The sequence below is a fragment of the Thamnophis elegans genome, chromosome 14, assembly GCF_009769535.1.
Source record: "Thamnophis elegans isolate rThaEle1 chromosome 14, rThaEle1.pri, whole genome shotgun sequence".
NCBI lineage: Eukaryota > Metazoa > Chordata > Lepidosauria > Squamata > Colubridae > Thamnophis > Thamnophis elegans.
Window position 1 is genome coordinate 20,414,400 of NC_045554.1, and position 16,221 is coordinate 20,430,620.

Sequence of the window (16,221 nt, forward strand, 5' to 3'; positions counted from 1 at the left end):
TTCAGTGGGATGCTTTCAGGACTCTGTGCTTGTGAGTGTACCCTTGGATAACACTTCAAAGTATGCTTCCTGCACATAAATTAGATCTGTTGGCTTCAGTGAAGCTCCTAACTAAATGTACATCGTGCAAAATGTTTCTTGAAAGAAACATTGAAAGAAATGGTGACTTTTCCAGAAGTCTGCATTGCCTTGAGAGATTAATCTAAGAGATTGGCCACTGGAAAAACTAGTTTTAATGAACTGCCAGTGAGGTTATTGAGATGTTCTCTTGCCGTCATACACATGGAAGCAATTTGATAGCTGTATGTCAGTTCTTATAAACATTTTTGTTCCAAAACAGGTTTTACATATTTTTGAAAGAGGTTATTTCTACTAACTCACATTCGAAGTGCCTCCTGTCTGAGAGAGATACTTGTGAGCACTGTTCCCTCTAAGGTGCGCGGTTGCGCGGCTGTGCACATGTCAAGAAAATGCTGCGCAGAAGTTTCCAACTTCCGCTCAGTGTTTTTTAGCATGAAAAATCCTCGGCTCTACCAGCCGCCTTCCTCCCCCAAAACGAAACTGCCCAGCCGGGGCGAGCAATGAAGCCGAAACGACGCCATGCAATTCAGGACCGAGAGGAATTGACAAGCTCGGCAGGTAAAAATCCTCCCCAGCCACCACCACTAGCAACCCCTGGCCCAGGACTCTGTTCAAGCTTGTCAAGGAGTGGCTGCGCTGCCAATCCAGTTCCGTCTTTCGGCAGGCCCAGCCAATCACCACAAGAAACTTAAAGGCGGTCATGAATAAAAGGCGGGAGCGTCTCGGAGGTAGATTCAGCCTCCGCAGAAGGAAATGTGTGATGGACAGGAGGGAGGCAGCAGTGGAGAGGGAATTGCGGTGGTGGCGGTCGTGCCTCCGTTCGGATGGGTGGCGTCGCATCCTTTTTGCTGTGTGGTTTGGCGGGCGCTGGGGCTGCTCCTGGTGGTTGCCTCCTCTTTCCCTGAGGGGAGAGCGGAGCACTTCAATCTCCCGGAACCTGCAGCCCCCGTCGCTTATTGGCGTCTATCCAGGACTGTTTTTTGAAGCTCTGAGTGCGTAAGGCAGGTGGCGAGTCCGCAAATTGTTTTCCTGAAAGTAATCTCCACTTAACGGAGCGGAGCTTCCTTGTGATAATCGTGAACAGGACCACCGGCCCCAAAGGGCTGCTGGAAGCACATTAGAGCACTCTGCCTTAGGGGAAGTGGTTGGATTTCAGTATCCCAATCAGTCTGTTGCACTTATCTATTGCATAGTATAAGCGCGAAACACACACACACACACACATGTTTAGTCTGGGAGGGGATTCCTTTCTGGTTGATTCTGAAAGTGTAGGGTCATATACCTCTTTCCCTTATCTGTCAGGGGGAGGCTTTTGCTGACACTTGCATGCTGTCATTATGTATTTTCTTTTTAAATGCTTTGAATTAGTCTTCTGTTTTTTTACCAATGGCACAAGAGAAGAAAGGGATAATTTTCAGGAAACAGAAAACCAACCTACGGTATTGGTTCGCCACTTTTATGCATCTTTGTATTTTTACATCTGAAAATTAGTACTTACAAATCATCACACAATCCATGCATTATTATACTATTTGCATATGAAAGGGCTGTATATTAAATGAGCCATTTAATATATTGAAAACCAACTTTATTTCTGTTGGTTCATCCTCTCAAAGGTGACTGATGAGATTTCTTTAGCAAGTTCAAATTGGCCTAACCTCCATGTAGATTGTTTTGGCAACAGTAAAGAGTCTACTAGTTTTGGGGGGATCAGCCATGGTCAGCTAGGTGTTACCATCCATAGCATTGATACAGCAAATGGTTCCAGTTCTTGGATCATCATATAAAAACAAATGGTTAAATATAGTTTACAGCCAGCCAATATATAAATTTTGTATACATGCAACTCAATAAATAATAGGTTTATATACCCCAATTGCTAATCTACATCAATGGGTAATTTATTCATAACTTGCTAATATCACTGCAGACTATTGGATAGTAAGGGGGGAAGTATAAAGCATATAAGTAATTCATAGTATGGAAAATGTGGATAGAGGGAAGTTTTGATCATTTCCCCATAGAGAGTCATCCATTGAACTTGAATACAAGTAGTCCTCAATTTACTATATATATTATATAGTTATATATTATATAACACTTTTAATTAAGCAGGTACTTTGAATAAACATAACTTTGCGTTTCAAATAACACTGATTTCGTTGTTGTCTTGGGTGACATCTGTGAAAAAAATTCAGGTGCTCAGGCATGAAAATGTGTCACTCAAACACTATACTTTTCCGCACACACTGAAAAAAAATTAGAGGGAACATTGCTTTTGAGAAATTTAACTTTAGACTAATCCTCCTGGGGAAGAGGAAGACAGTGGACGATGTCTTCCTCAAAGCCAAGCGAAGGGTTGCCTGGTTGTATTGAATTCTGAAGAGACCTAGCTTACTTTCCAGAAAAAGTTACAATAGCTGCATTTCGTTCCACCAGAATCCAGTGTTGTCATTCAATGGCAGCATTGTATTATTTCATAAGAATCTTTGGGAGGCTTGCTTCTATTTCAAGAATTACACTTTCTATAGTCTCATTTTGCATTGTAGGATATTTGCTAACCAATACTCTTGGGGGGGGGGGGAAGCAGTGGGAGGCCATAAAATCTAGCAGGCGTGATGGCCTACAGATGCAGCAGTGAGTCAGTTAGATCAGACGCACTAATGAAATTAGTGAAAGAATCAGGTGAGAAGCTTCCCACTTCCCCGGCTGTAAGTAACTGAATATGGCAGACAGTTAATACCGTTTTGAGGGACATTACCTACCTTAAGGGGGGGTCTATTGTGCCCGGTCCTGAAGAAACCCATCCATGATCTGGCCACTTTCTCCCAATCTTCAATTTTCCCTTTTATGGATGATTGTCAAGAAGTAGCAGGGCATCGGCCACAGAGGATGCTACAACAGGTGAATTGTGTAGGTTCCTATCATCCCGGATTCAGGCATTGGGGGGGGGGGGCATTAAAAGGACAGGATAGTTCTAAGCAATTAGTTTTATCAGGACCACGATTTTGAGTTGTGTGCAACACCTATTACACTTCTGAGCAATATTCATAACTATCAACTGTACTAGCCTTCCGGGTCACCTGCATGGCTGGAAGCACTGAGTTATGGTGGTTCTGAGCACGCAGTTTCTGTAGTTACAGAAGGCTATAATCTTTGATTTCTCCAGGGGTGTATGGGAGGGATTCCATAGGACTCAGTGCTCCTCCGTGTAATTGAACATCTGCATGAAACCTGTTGGGAGGGTCACCTGGTGGCACAGCGTTTAGAACGCAGTATTGCAGACAAACTCTGCCCACAGCTGGGGTTCAATCCTGACGGGGCTCAAGGTTGACTCAGCAGCCTTCCATCTTTCTGAGATTAGTAAAATGAGGAGCCAGATTATTGAGGGCAATATGCAAATAATGCCAGATGTCAGCCTCTGCTTTGCTGTTGCTTCGGCTGCTATGAAACGGGGAGGGAGGGCATGGTATTTGGGAGGGGTTACTCATTGTGCTGGAGGAAGGTTCTGGAGTTCAGCTGCTGATCGGACTACGCATGCGTGGGAGTTTCCCGCCAGGACTAACGGCACCGACATTCCATCTTCGTGATGCCTTTTGAAGGTATCTCGCACCTGACACTTGGGAGAATTATGATTGGACTGTAACTGTGATGCCAAGGGGAGGGAAATGGGCTATTCTATATATCAATCGCTTTCGCGCCTAATATTCAGCTTTCGCTTCGCTATGCCTTTAATCATTTATAGTTAGTAAAAGTACACTTGATTTCACACATGAGACTCGTGGTCTTTCTTTCCTAATTATCTAATGGAGAGGTGCTGACACCAAGACCTAAACCACCAGAGAATGCTGCCAAGCGCCATTGGGCCCTATATAAGTCTATTGCTGTTGCTGTTTATAATGGGGTATCATTAGTATGCGGATGCCGTCAGCTATGCATTGCCAGTCCGGGTCAAATTGGATCTGCTCTGGAAATCCCCAATTGGAGATTGTCAGGGTCTGAATGGAACTGCTGTGTGTCAACAAACATCTCGGCAAACTGATAACATCGTTCCTAGATAGTTACTCTAGATAGGGGAGGGGGAAAAGTTGGTTCATGACTTGGGGTCCTTCTGGATTTGAGCCTCCCATTCAAGCAACAAGTGGGAGTTGTAGCCAGGACGTTGTGGACAGGCTGAATGAAATTCTCTTCCGCAAGAGTTTGTTCACAAGTGTTCTGCCACCATCACCTTTTTACTACCATCTGCAAGAATTTAGGAATACAGTGCCTTTGAACACAAACCTAGGACAATGGGTCCTTCCTTCTGCCAGGAATATCCACCTTTGGTTCTTCTCCAAGCTGTTGAATGTTGGTGAAAGAGTTGATATTAGAGTTGATATTAAACAATTGGAAACCTGAAGCCCATAACCCTTTTATGGGTCCCATACCTACATCAATTTTATTTGTTTTAATATAAACTTGAAACTGAACTCAAGTAAAATAAGAGATTCTGCTGTGCTTGATATATATCATTTTAAGGACAGGGTGCTGACATTTAAAATACTCCCCTGAACCAGAAATACTTTGCTGGAAGCACCATGTTCCCAATTTTAAAAGGCAAAAAAATGGAAATACTGAAAGAACTCTGAAGTGCTGAGATGGTTGAATTTTTAAAGTTAAGTTTCCATAATGGGCAGTGGAAGAGAGAAAACACTCTAGCTGGAAACAAGGAGCATAAGTGGAGTTCAGAGGCTTCTGTGAAAATCTTCTGGTTCCCAGGGAAATGGCAAAGTCTGTACATAAACAACTTTAGTTGGAGCCATCTGGAAAGTTAATAGGAAGAAAAATATTGCCCTCACTCTCTTGATTAAGTGACACAAGATAAAGTTTTATAACATCTGTTGCTTAGGGATCACTATTGTGATAGAAGCACAATGCTTTCATAACAGGATTGCCATTTCGAGATAGAATCCATCATTGGTCTATCCGCTTTTCTTATCCTTAATGTGTGTACAAAAATGCTCAATGACATTTTTTCTTCTTTTGCAGAGCTGAGAAAACTGAAGTCCTCAGTGATGACCTGCTACAGGTAATTGATTGATGGTTGTGTTTAAATTCCTGTAATAAGGCTGCCTTTGGAGATTTTGATTGCTGCTTTTCAAAATGTTGAGTGAGAAAAGCAAGTATGTCATATAAAGACAGAAGAGGCTTTTTTCACATTCCACACCAGCAGAAACAGGGTTCAAAAAGTTACCTTAGTCTAAAGCTGGTGAGAAAGTGAGAATAACTGGTTTGAATCTGATTGGCTTACTGCAGAGTGAAATATTTGGTGTTATTGGAGCATGAATGTGTGTCTCTACCCATTTGGGAAAAATGCATTTGCAGGTATATGTTGCAAGAGCAATTTGGAATTTTGTTCTTCAGTTTGTTTGTTTTTTCAAAAAATGTAATTGTGTGTTCCCCAGAAGAGGGTTGTATCATAAATATTGTTCTTCCTTTCTTTTTTCCTCTTATTTTACTACTTCTGTTAAGTTGCAACAGGATAATAAACTGGTATTTACTTTAAGATGTACACATCTGTAGACTCATTACAATATTCCTTTTTGTGGATAAACAAATATATATAGATATAAAGAGTGGGGGGAGGAGATGAGTAAGTAATAGTGAACCAAAGAAATTACTGGTGGTCCTTGTTTAACAATCACTTGCTCAAACTTACTTACAGCACTGAATGAGTATTTATAGCTATGGCAACTTCTCTGCAGTCACAATGTTCTCCAATCTTTGCTGGCTTCCAACAAAGTCAAAGGGGAAGCCAGCAGGAGGTCGCAGATGGTTCTTTCTTCTACTTTTGTTTTTAGTTCACACTCATTTATTCTTTATCTCTTCATCTTCTGCCCCATAGACTTCTTAAGTGTCCCATTGTATCCAACTAGAAGGATTTTCTTGACATATCATAACTGAATAGAAGCACATCTTTATAGGCAGCTATTTTTGCTTATTTTAACAGCCTTTATTTCACAGAATAAAGTACCTTTCTGCTGGCACTTGCACATCTTCAGAATTCTTCATTTATTTTCCCACCATAATAACCTTCTGCTAAGATATAGAACAATCGCCTAATTAACAACCTGTGCATACTGAAAATCCAAGCACACAGACCAGATTCTAATTTCACAAGCAACCACCCCATGGCACACAAGACAAGTCCCTTTTCAAAAGAGCCAGAACACAGCACTGGGGCCATTAAGAAAAGCAGAAGAGAAACACATTTTCAATGTTTTTCTCCACAAAGACTATCCAAAAGATTTCATAATACGATCCTTGTCATCCAAACTCCAACAAAATACACAGCCAATCACAACACAAAAACAAGTCCTGCCGTACATCAAAGGGACATCCAAAATGGCTGCCAGAATACTGCAGGCCCTAGGAACAACGATAGCTCACAAGCCCACATTTACACTCAGGAAAAAGCTACCTACAGTCAAAGAGAAAATACAGAAGAAAGACAACAGCAACGTAGTAAACAAAATTGATTGCAACAATTGTAACCAGTTCTATGTGGGATAAACAGGAAGGCCATTGAAAATGAACATCAACTAGCAGTTAAACAGCACGACCAAAAATCCTTGATCTCAACCCCATGGATAATAAACAACACCAGTTCGATTGGGAAGGAACCAAAATCATTGGCCATGTCAGCACCCACCACACATGTAATTTATGGAAGGCTGGTATTCTACCAAAGCAGCAATTAACAAACATATTAATCTAGATCCAGAGTAAGAATACGTAAGAAACCAAACCATGAGGACAACCAATCAACAAGAGAACCAATCAGAATTTAAATGTAGCTCCAATAAACAACCAAACACACGGCCAACTGATCACATTGGCACACAAGACATTTATAAGCTAAGGAGAATAGGACGAGAGAATCCTGCTGATGCTGTTACCTAGTCCGATAACGAAATGTTCAGAAGCTAAATTGAAGAAGCTTGGAGAGCACACCACGGCCAAAATCTAAAACCTGAGCTTACAAGTGTTTTCTATTATTTCAAAATCACCTAATTGTTCTAGTTTATCACTGTTATTGTATGAGTTGTTCATTTTTCCTGTCTAACGTTTGCATATATTAATTCTCAGTTCCATACTCCTTAGTCTATCTAATATTCTCTGCAAATCATTTAGATCCTCAACCATAGCATGGGATCAGATGTATACAAAAGTACACACATATTTGCATCCCCAACCAATGTGTTTCTAGTGTCACCATATACATGTATTAAACATGTATTTATGTAGAATTTATTATAAATCTGTAAATAAATAGCCAAGAGAACATCAGAGCTCCTTGCCTTATTCCTTGCTCAGTCCTGACATTCCGTTGATTCCCACACGCATTTTCTTTCCATCACATTCCATTCTTGCTCCATTCAGCAAAGAACTTTCAACTATATATTTGTTTGAAATATTACATCTCAAGCACATTCACTTTATTATATGCTGTCTCCAAGTCAGGAAAGGTCCAGTGAATTTTCTTTCACATACTAGAATTTTTCTTGGCAATTCACTGAAGAGCAAAATCCATAATATTCTTTCCAATGTTGCTCATAAAGGCACAACATTCTTATGCCTTTCCTGTTTCAATCACCTCCCATAACCTTATGATTAGATACATCAGTCTGAGATATTATTCCACAACTGACCTCGCAGCCATGCAGATTTGAATAGAATATAAATGTGAGCTGAGATTCAGAAAATACGGAAACCTTTATCAAGTCCAAGCTTCCATGCGGTCCCTTTCTCACACACCAAAATCTCCAAGGTGCGTCTAAGGTTCTGCTCAGAACCTTCAGCTAAATCGAGTTGAACTTTGGAAAGGAAGGGTTGATGGGCAGAGGTTTCTTATAGTCCTGCCAGTTGTGGCTGCACGTAGAGGGTGATTTTCTCCCATGTTGCTGCAGATTCTGGATATCATCTTTGCTGGCACTCAGGTTTTTCACTCTTTCTTCCAAAGACAATTGAGGCAGCAACTCCTTCTGGAAAACCTGTTAAGTACTTAACGGTCTGGTGCCCATAGCCAAAAATGTGAATAAGCATGCATTTACATTTTTCATATTATCCAAATAAAATCAGCACTAGAAGCTGTTCCTGCAGCTGTACCAAATATATGCCTCAGCCTCTAAGAGGCTGAGACATATATGTGGTAGGGTTTTAATTGGGGATTAAAGCATTAATCACTTCTGTTATATTTCTTTAGTATTTCCATGCAGTAGAAAGAGAAAGCAAGCTTCTTTGAAGACTCTCCAGAATCATCAAGTCCTACACTGTCAATTCTCTCCTGTTTATTCTGTGCATTTATAACTTACTAAATTCCACCTTACAAATTTGGGGATGTTCACTTTCTTTATAAGCATGAAGTGAAAGCGTTCAGCTCTTTTCTTTGAGTAATGTTACATTTCAGTTTTCCTTCATGTATTTAAGTTAGGTTATGTTCTACCCAAATCAGAGGAGCAGGGAAAAGATAACAGATTTGTCAATTTAAATTCCTATTTAAATTTCTGCATTTTTTTTCTCAAGTCTTCCCTGCATTTTCCTATTTTGTTGCCTTGGTAATCCTAAGAAATATTTGGAGGCGTGGAGATGGAGGGAAGCCAGGAATTCTTCTCTCCAACTATTGGCAAAGGCTTTTTGCAGGCATGGCTTTGTTGGTTCTGTGACACCCAGGCGGAATTGCTTATTCATCCCCTTGCTGGGCAGAAACTTCCAACTTTTGTCTTAGCCTCAACTTCAGGCGCTGTGCCTTTTGCCAAATGTTTCTGTTCTCTGGCATATTCTCCCAGGCATGTTCTTCGTTTCCAAAGTCCTTTCCAAGAGAAGTAAGTAAGTCATGTGTTTCCGTAAATACAGTTAAATGGCTTATTACTCTCAAACGTAATCTCTGCAAACAGCTCTGACTAAGAGGCCTTGGGAGCTGCAAGGGACCCCTTCCCTCAGGATGACTGGGCTCCCCTTCTTCTTCTTTGACTGTTCCTGACAGCAACTACTGTTTGTGTATTTTGGTTCATAATATGGAAGGAATTATTATCATCTTCCTTAGCATTAGTCCCGCAGATGCGGGATGTGCTTTTTGGATTGACAGTGACCATAATTAGAATTTATTGATTTGGGCTGACAAACACCATCTTTGCTTCGGCCTTCCACTCGGGCGCCTGCCACCTAATAATAATATGGAGGGAGTCCCATAGGAAAATAGGTTAAAATAAAAGCATTTGTTCAGCAATAATTTTAAATTATAATTGGAAGCCAAAGTAACAGACTTAAGTGATTCTTAACCATGTAGGGTTTTTTTTTTACTTGTGGAGTTCCTCGTGCTCTCTGAGCTGGGTCGCTTGCTGACAGACATTTCATTACCTGGCTAAGTATCATCCGTGCTAATCAGTGTTGTGCCCTGTGAAGAGGGACGGTTGTGTACAAGAATGAGCTGCGTTCACTTTAAGTTTCTTTGCCAGTGGTGCCCCCTGGGGTTCAACTGAGCTGTGGAAGAAGCTGGGCAGTGGGATTCGGTTCTCGCTCCACCTTTCTTGGGGGGGGGGGAATGACTGTGAGCCATTTGCTCCCCAGTTGCAGCATCTGGCTCTGTGGGGGAGGGGGACGATGACCCAAAGCTCCAGTTTGGGAGGAGTCTTGCAAAATGGGGCCCAGCCCCACCTCACGACACACAGTAAGTTTCCTCTTCTGCCTGAGCTGCTTCGCTTCACTGGGCCGTAACTAGATGATCCAAAATAGCAATTTCCCTGGGGGAGCAGAGGCCCTGAGAGTTGGCCGTCTCCTCCCTCTGCTTCTCAGACAGGACCTGCTGGCAGGTGGCAGGGCTGGGTCTCCGCATCTCAGCATTGTCAAGCAAGGGCATCCTTTAGCTCAGGGGTGGGCAACTATAGCCATGGCCTGGTCTCCCAGAATCCCTGAGTCTTTAAAGTTGCCAGGTTTGGAGACCTCTGTTCTAAGGCAATTTTTTAAAAAAAGACAGCACTTAAAAGTCTTAAGGGGATTCCTATATTTGCAGCTGGACCATTGTTGTTCAGATTTGTTCAAATGAAAATTCCAGAAGGCTTCCATTTAACCTTCCCCACTCATAAAAACGTAGCAGGAAAATAAAATGCAATTTATATGTGGAGATTCCCAGCTGGACTTGGTGAACGTACTTTAACTTCTCTGACCTTTGGACAGAAGCTCTTTAAGATAACGTATGTTGCTTTTCAATTGTGTCTTGCCAACAACCTCTCTTTTACAGGACAGGTTCTTCTACACAAATATTTTATTGTGTGATTCCACATTCATACGGTTTTTGGTAGACTCCCATGATAAAAGCCAGGTTCATGCATCATGGGAAGCCATCATATCATTGGCTGCCATTGAGTTTAAAGTCACATGCTGCAGGAATCCTGCTGTGGCTAACTGTGAAGTATGAAAACAGTTCAGTAATTCACTAAATTAATACAACATGTGAAGCCAGCCTGACTTTTATTTAGAATCCTTTCCTCTATTAGAGCTTCCATGCCCACCCCTCCCACCCCCAAGGAAAACTAGGCTGCCAGGAGCCCTCCACCTGGAAGCATGCAGTTCCTTAATTAAGAGTTGTATATAGTTTCACCCTTCACCTGGCAGTCCTCAAAGCGCAGGTTCCATGTATATTTTATTTCCCCTTTTTATCTGTGACTTTACAATATTGATACTGCTGTCAGCAGTGTCACAGCTGCCAATCCTTTAGCTGATGTTGGCCTTCAAATCCATCAAATATTTCCCATGAACCTCGGTGTTGTGTATCAACGTATTCTATATGTGGATCCATGGACTGTGACATTTTGTAATTGAGATTTTGTGATTTTGTTAATGCACAGATGTTCTAAGTGCTGTCTAAGAATGGCAGCCAGAGTGCTAATAACCATCATGGATTATGCCATAATCTTTCAGTTTTGAATACTTTGTGATCTTCAGTTGTTGTATTCTGCTATTCTCTGGTTTTGCCACATCAGTTGTCCACTTTCTTCTTTTCAATCACACTTAAATCTAGTGTGTTATGTACCATACGCAATTCACAGGTTGTATTGCTATTCACCTTCCCCTCTAACTTCGGTAGAAATTGACCATGTAATGCTTTTCTTACAAGTGTTTTGGGATTGTACCCAAGAGCCAGAGTACTTTAGCTTCTCTATTTTCCAGTCAAGTTTTTATTATTTCAATATTCATGTTTTGTTTCCTGCACATTCAGTAAGTTCCAATATTTAATAAGCATCATCAATGCTTGTTCTTGACTCTTTTACATAAACAGGCAACGCATGTGTTTCATTCTTTGACTCTTTGACTTGAAGTAAACCTCTGACTCAATTTTGCAGGGCAGATGTTAATCTATCAATATCACTACAGGGATGTACTGCATCATGAATAGTCTTTAGCTTTCTGTTTTTTTAGCCCAAACTATCCATTCTCCATAGTGAGGGGAGGAATATCCAGGATGGTTTGACCTTATCCTCTCGTTGATTGGACTGAGTCAGATAAGCTCTTGGAATACGCTCCTGGTCCACCAGACACCGCCCAGTTATCGACTCAGTCCCTCAACTGGATGGTTTGCCATCCTGGATCTCCGATAAATTTGAAGAAATTAAAAAAAAGCGAAAAAAATTCAATTGTCTCCCTACTGCAGCAGCCGCACGTGAGCTGAAAGCTTCCTGAGCTGCAAAGGGATTGTCAAAAGCTGCTCCCCCGGAGGGGCAGCACGTTGCCCAGGCCTCTGAGTGAGACAAGCATCACTCAGAAAGGAAATCTGCCAGGCAAGCAGGAGACAAAGGGCGCAAGCCTTCCAAAGGCAAGTCCTGCCACATAGGCATCAGCGGCGCTGCAGCGCTCCACCACTCCCCACAGGGTTGAGTGGCGAGCCGTGGCTTCCTCAAGCGCCGCGGGGCGCAAATTGGATCACCGGCAAGCGAGGGCGGCGGCAGATCCCTGCCCAGAAGGTGAGCCTTGCCGTGGGAACTCTGCTGTGCGCCGGAGCGCTCTGCTGCTCCCTGCTGGGTTGAGCAGCAAACCGCGGCTTCCCAAGTGCCGCAGAGCGCCCATGCCTTTGTCCATGTGGCCCACCTCATTGGAGGGGCCCCACGGGCAGAGCCAAGGCTCTAGCGGTGCCAGAAAGCGGAAAAAACTGGCGGCAGAGGTGCGCGGCAGCTCCTTGGAACACAAGCCGCAAGAACGGGAGTTTTAAAAGAGGCGCCATTTGTCTCCTGGCACGGGCGCCATCTTGAAGCCGGGAGGAGCCACGTGTTCAAGATGGCAGTGCCCAATGGCAATGGGGAGACCGGCAGGACTCAAGTACCTGCAGCAACAGCCAGCAGCCCCACCAGAGGGGCAGAGGAGCAACCAAGGTTAGTGACCACCCCAGAGGCAGGCCCAGAAGGGGTGGGAACAAAGGCCAGAGATAAAAAGAAGCACCTTTTCTCCCAGGGCAGAGCTAGAGGCAGAGGGTGGTCACAAGCCTTCCAAGTCATCTAAGTATGAAAGGCACAGGAAGCTGGAGCAGCTCTACAAAAAGGCAAGTGGCCTTAAGCCCATTCCAGGCCTGGGACAGAAGGGGAAAGCCCCTGGAATTCCTGCAACAGGCAGGGCTACAGGGGAGGCACCCACATTGCAGGCAAGGATCCCTATTGACACATCAGGTCTTTCGGGTCTTCCTCGGGGTGGCAATCCCCCCCCCATATATGGCTTCCTTGGGATCAGCCCTGCCCATGGGGCTGCCACCTCTGGTTTCCCCACACACACAGGTGGGCATGGGTCCCAGTTAGCAGCCCCCTACAGGGGTCCCCAATTTTCAAGACCTAATGATGCGGGCCTTCCAGCATTGCATGACAGCGGCATTTCAGCAGCTACAAATGCAACCTCAAGTGGCATCCTCTCCTAGGATACTAGAGGGGCTGGAAACCCAGGGGGAAGCCTCATCACAAGAGGACAGATTGTGAGAAGGGGGAAGTTAGGGAGGATAAATTATCCGAAGACGAAGGCATGTCCCCTCCTAAGCCAGCCTTCACCAGGTTGTTCCAGCCTTCATTGTATAAGTCACTCCTGTTCAAGGCAAAAGCAGCCGCCAAACTCGGAAACAGAGCAGCAGAAGCACCACCTAATCAACGAGGGGTTTTCTGCAGAAACCATCTTTGATGAGCAGGCCATTGAGACCGACATGGTGCCAACTCCCAAGGCCTTTCTTGAGTCGGTCAAGCGCCAATGGGCTGCCCCCACAGCGGGGCCCACACCCACATCCACAGACAAGACCTTCTTCAATGTGAACCAGAACATGGCCGGGGTGCTGTCTCAACCCTCCATTGATGCACCAGTATTGGCACTACATACCCCCCGCTACTCTGCCAGGGGAACCAGAGGAGGCCCTGAAGTTGAAGGACAGAAAGGCGGACCTCACCCTCCAAAGGGGGCATCAAGCAGCTGCCTGGGCGGTGAAGGCAGCAACCACCGCCTCCTTCTTCAACAGGTCTTCCCTACTCTGCCTGCAGGAACTGCAGCAACATATCCCCATTACCAAGGTCAGAGTGCACCAAGACATCAACAAACTGGTGGCGGCCATCCAATTTTCGGCAGATACCACCTTGTCCGCAGCCAGGTTTGCCTCCAGAGAGATTGCTTCAACCATTGCATCTCGTAGGTTGTTGTGGCTGAGACAGTGGCAGGTTGATGTTCGACACAAGTGGCGCCTGGCATCTGTTCCTTTCACAGGAGATGCCCTTTTTGGGGCAGCTGTAGACCCCTACCTGGTCGAGAACAAGGACAAGAGGAAGGTGCTTCCCACAGCCCCAAAGAAGGGACAGTTCAGGACGGTGCCTTACCCCAGACGGTCCTACTCCCGGGGACAAGACTTTGGATCCTCCTTCCAGGGTCAGGATCCCTTCAGGGGCTCAGATGCGGGGTACTCAGGTGCCAGGCAGTACCAGGGGGGTTCTTCCGCTAGGCCGAGATACTCAGATAGACAGCAGATAGGCAGGCAGCAGAAGCGGCCCTTTCGAGGCCGGGGGCGCTCCTTCCACAAAAACTAATTCTAAACCCAATTCATCTCCCATTGTGGGGTGCTTGGCATACTTCGCTGATCGCTGGGACCGCTCCTCATCTGACAAGTGGGTACAGAACACCATCAGGCATGGCCTGTCACTGGAGTTCCTTGCCAGTCCCCCAAAGTTTTTCCGGATCTGCCCGGTTTCAAATAACCCGGCACGGAGATGATGCAGGAGGCCATACAGCACCTGCTAGATATCTGAGCCATCCAGCCAGTGTCTCTAGACCAGCAAGGTCAGGGGCATTCATCTTTACTTTTCATAATCCCTAAGGCATCAGGGGGCTGGAGGACAATTCTCGACCTGAAACGTCTGAACCGCTACATCCGTTATAGGAGGTTCAAAATGCATTCCATCTTGGAGGTGATCAGGCAGGAGGACTTCCTCACTTTCATAGACCTCACAGAGGCCTACCTACACATTCCAATCATTAGGGACCACCGGAGGTATCTCAGGTTCCGCTACCTAGGGCATCACTTTCAGTACCGGGCCCTGCCCTTCGGTCTGTCTTCTGCCCCACAAGTTTTCACCAAAGTAATGGCTGCCCTGGCAGCGTGCCTGAGACAGGTTCCGGTCAGGATTCAATGTTATTTAGATGACCTGCTGATACAGTCATCCTCCTTTGAGGGAGTTCTAAGGGATCCAGACATCACTTTGATGATCCTGAGGGACCATGGGTTCTCCGTGAACCTGGCTAAAAGCCACCTTCACCCATCCACTAGTCTAATTCACCTAGGAGCTCTGATAGATTCAGAGGAAGGCAAGGTCTTTCTGTCACCAGAAAGACAGCTCTCCTTAAAACGGCTAGCCACCCAGGTAACCACGGGAGGTAAGGTGTCAGTAGCCACTTTGTTCAAACTGTTAGGTACCATGGTTTCCACCATCTGCATTGTCCCTTGGGCTCGCCTCCACACCAGAGACCTACAATGGTTCCTTTTGCCTTTCCAACAAAGGAGCAGGAGCTGTTCCCAGACCAAGGTCTTTCTCCCAGCAGAAGTCTCCCGCTCACTGATCTGGTGGACGTCCCCGGCAGTAACCAATGGCAAAGTCTTCAGAACGCCAGACCAGGTGACGGTAACCATGGATGCCAGCCTGTTTGGGTGGGGCACCCACCTGCAGGATCAGATAGCACAGGGATAGTGGAACCAGGCAGAACTGACTCACAGCATCAACTGGTTGGAACTCAGAGCGGTCCACCCGGCCCTAGTACAGTTCCACTGCTCTGTCAAGGACAGGCACATTCTAGTCCTCACAGACAACATCGCAACCAAGGCCCACTTAAACAGGCAGGGGGGGGGGGGGACAAAATCAAGGGCCCTTATGCAGGAGGCCAAAAGGTTGGGCCAGTGGGCCGAAAGGACTATTCTCTCCTTAAAGGCGGAACATATAGCAGGGGTGGACAACATCAGAGCCGATTGGCACAGCCGGCCAGAAGTGGACAACTAGGAGCGGAGGTTGCATCGGCCATCTTCAGAGAGGTGACGGACGCTTCAGTCACCTGGAGGTCGACCTATTTGCCACCCCCCCGCAACACCCAACTCCCGAGGTTCTACTCCAGGTACCAAACAGAGGGGGCAGACACTTTCTGATGCCCGTGGCCCCGGGGATTTGTCTATGCATACCCACCCTTGCCCCTGATTCCCAGGGTCATTCAAAAAATTCTTCGGGAAGGAGCAGAGGTGGTGCTGATTGCCCCCTACTGGCCCAGGTTTGCCGACCTCCAATCGCTCTCGGTGGATAGAGCTTGGAGGATTCCCCAGGAAAGAATCTCCCTCAGGCAGGGGTCACTAGAACACCCGGAACCCCAGTGGCTCCAGTTGACCGCTTGGCGGTTGAGCAGAGCATCCTGAGGGAGGAAAAATTCTCCCCCAGGGTAGTAGAAACTATCCAGGCCGCCCAAAGACCCTCCATGGAGCACATTTACGGCGCGACCTGGCACGCCTTTTCCACATAGTGTAACTCCCGGGGACAGGACCCAGTGAGAGCCACCGTTCCCTTAGTGCTGGAGTTTCTCCAGGCAGGCCTGGACAGGGGGTTAGCTCCCAAC

At 45.4% G+C, this 16,221-nt stretch overlaps 1 protein-coding gene across 1 annotated transcript in view; it reads left to right on the plus strand.

The window, feature by feature from the left end:
* ARHGAP17 (Rho GTPase activating protein 17) overlaps nucleotides 1-16,221 on the plus strand; it is a 111,143-nt gene that overhangs the window by 52,860 nt on the left and 42,062 nt on the right. The window contains 1 exon segment of the mRNA XM_032230345.1: nucleotides 5,110-5,149. Within this exon segment, the coding sequence (XP_032086236.1) occupies nucleotides 5,110-5,149 (40 nt within the window).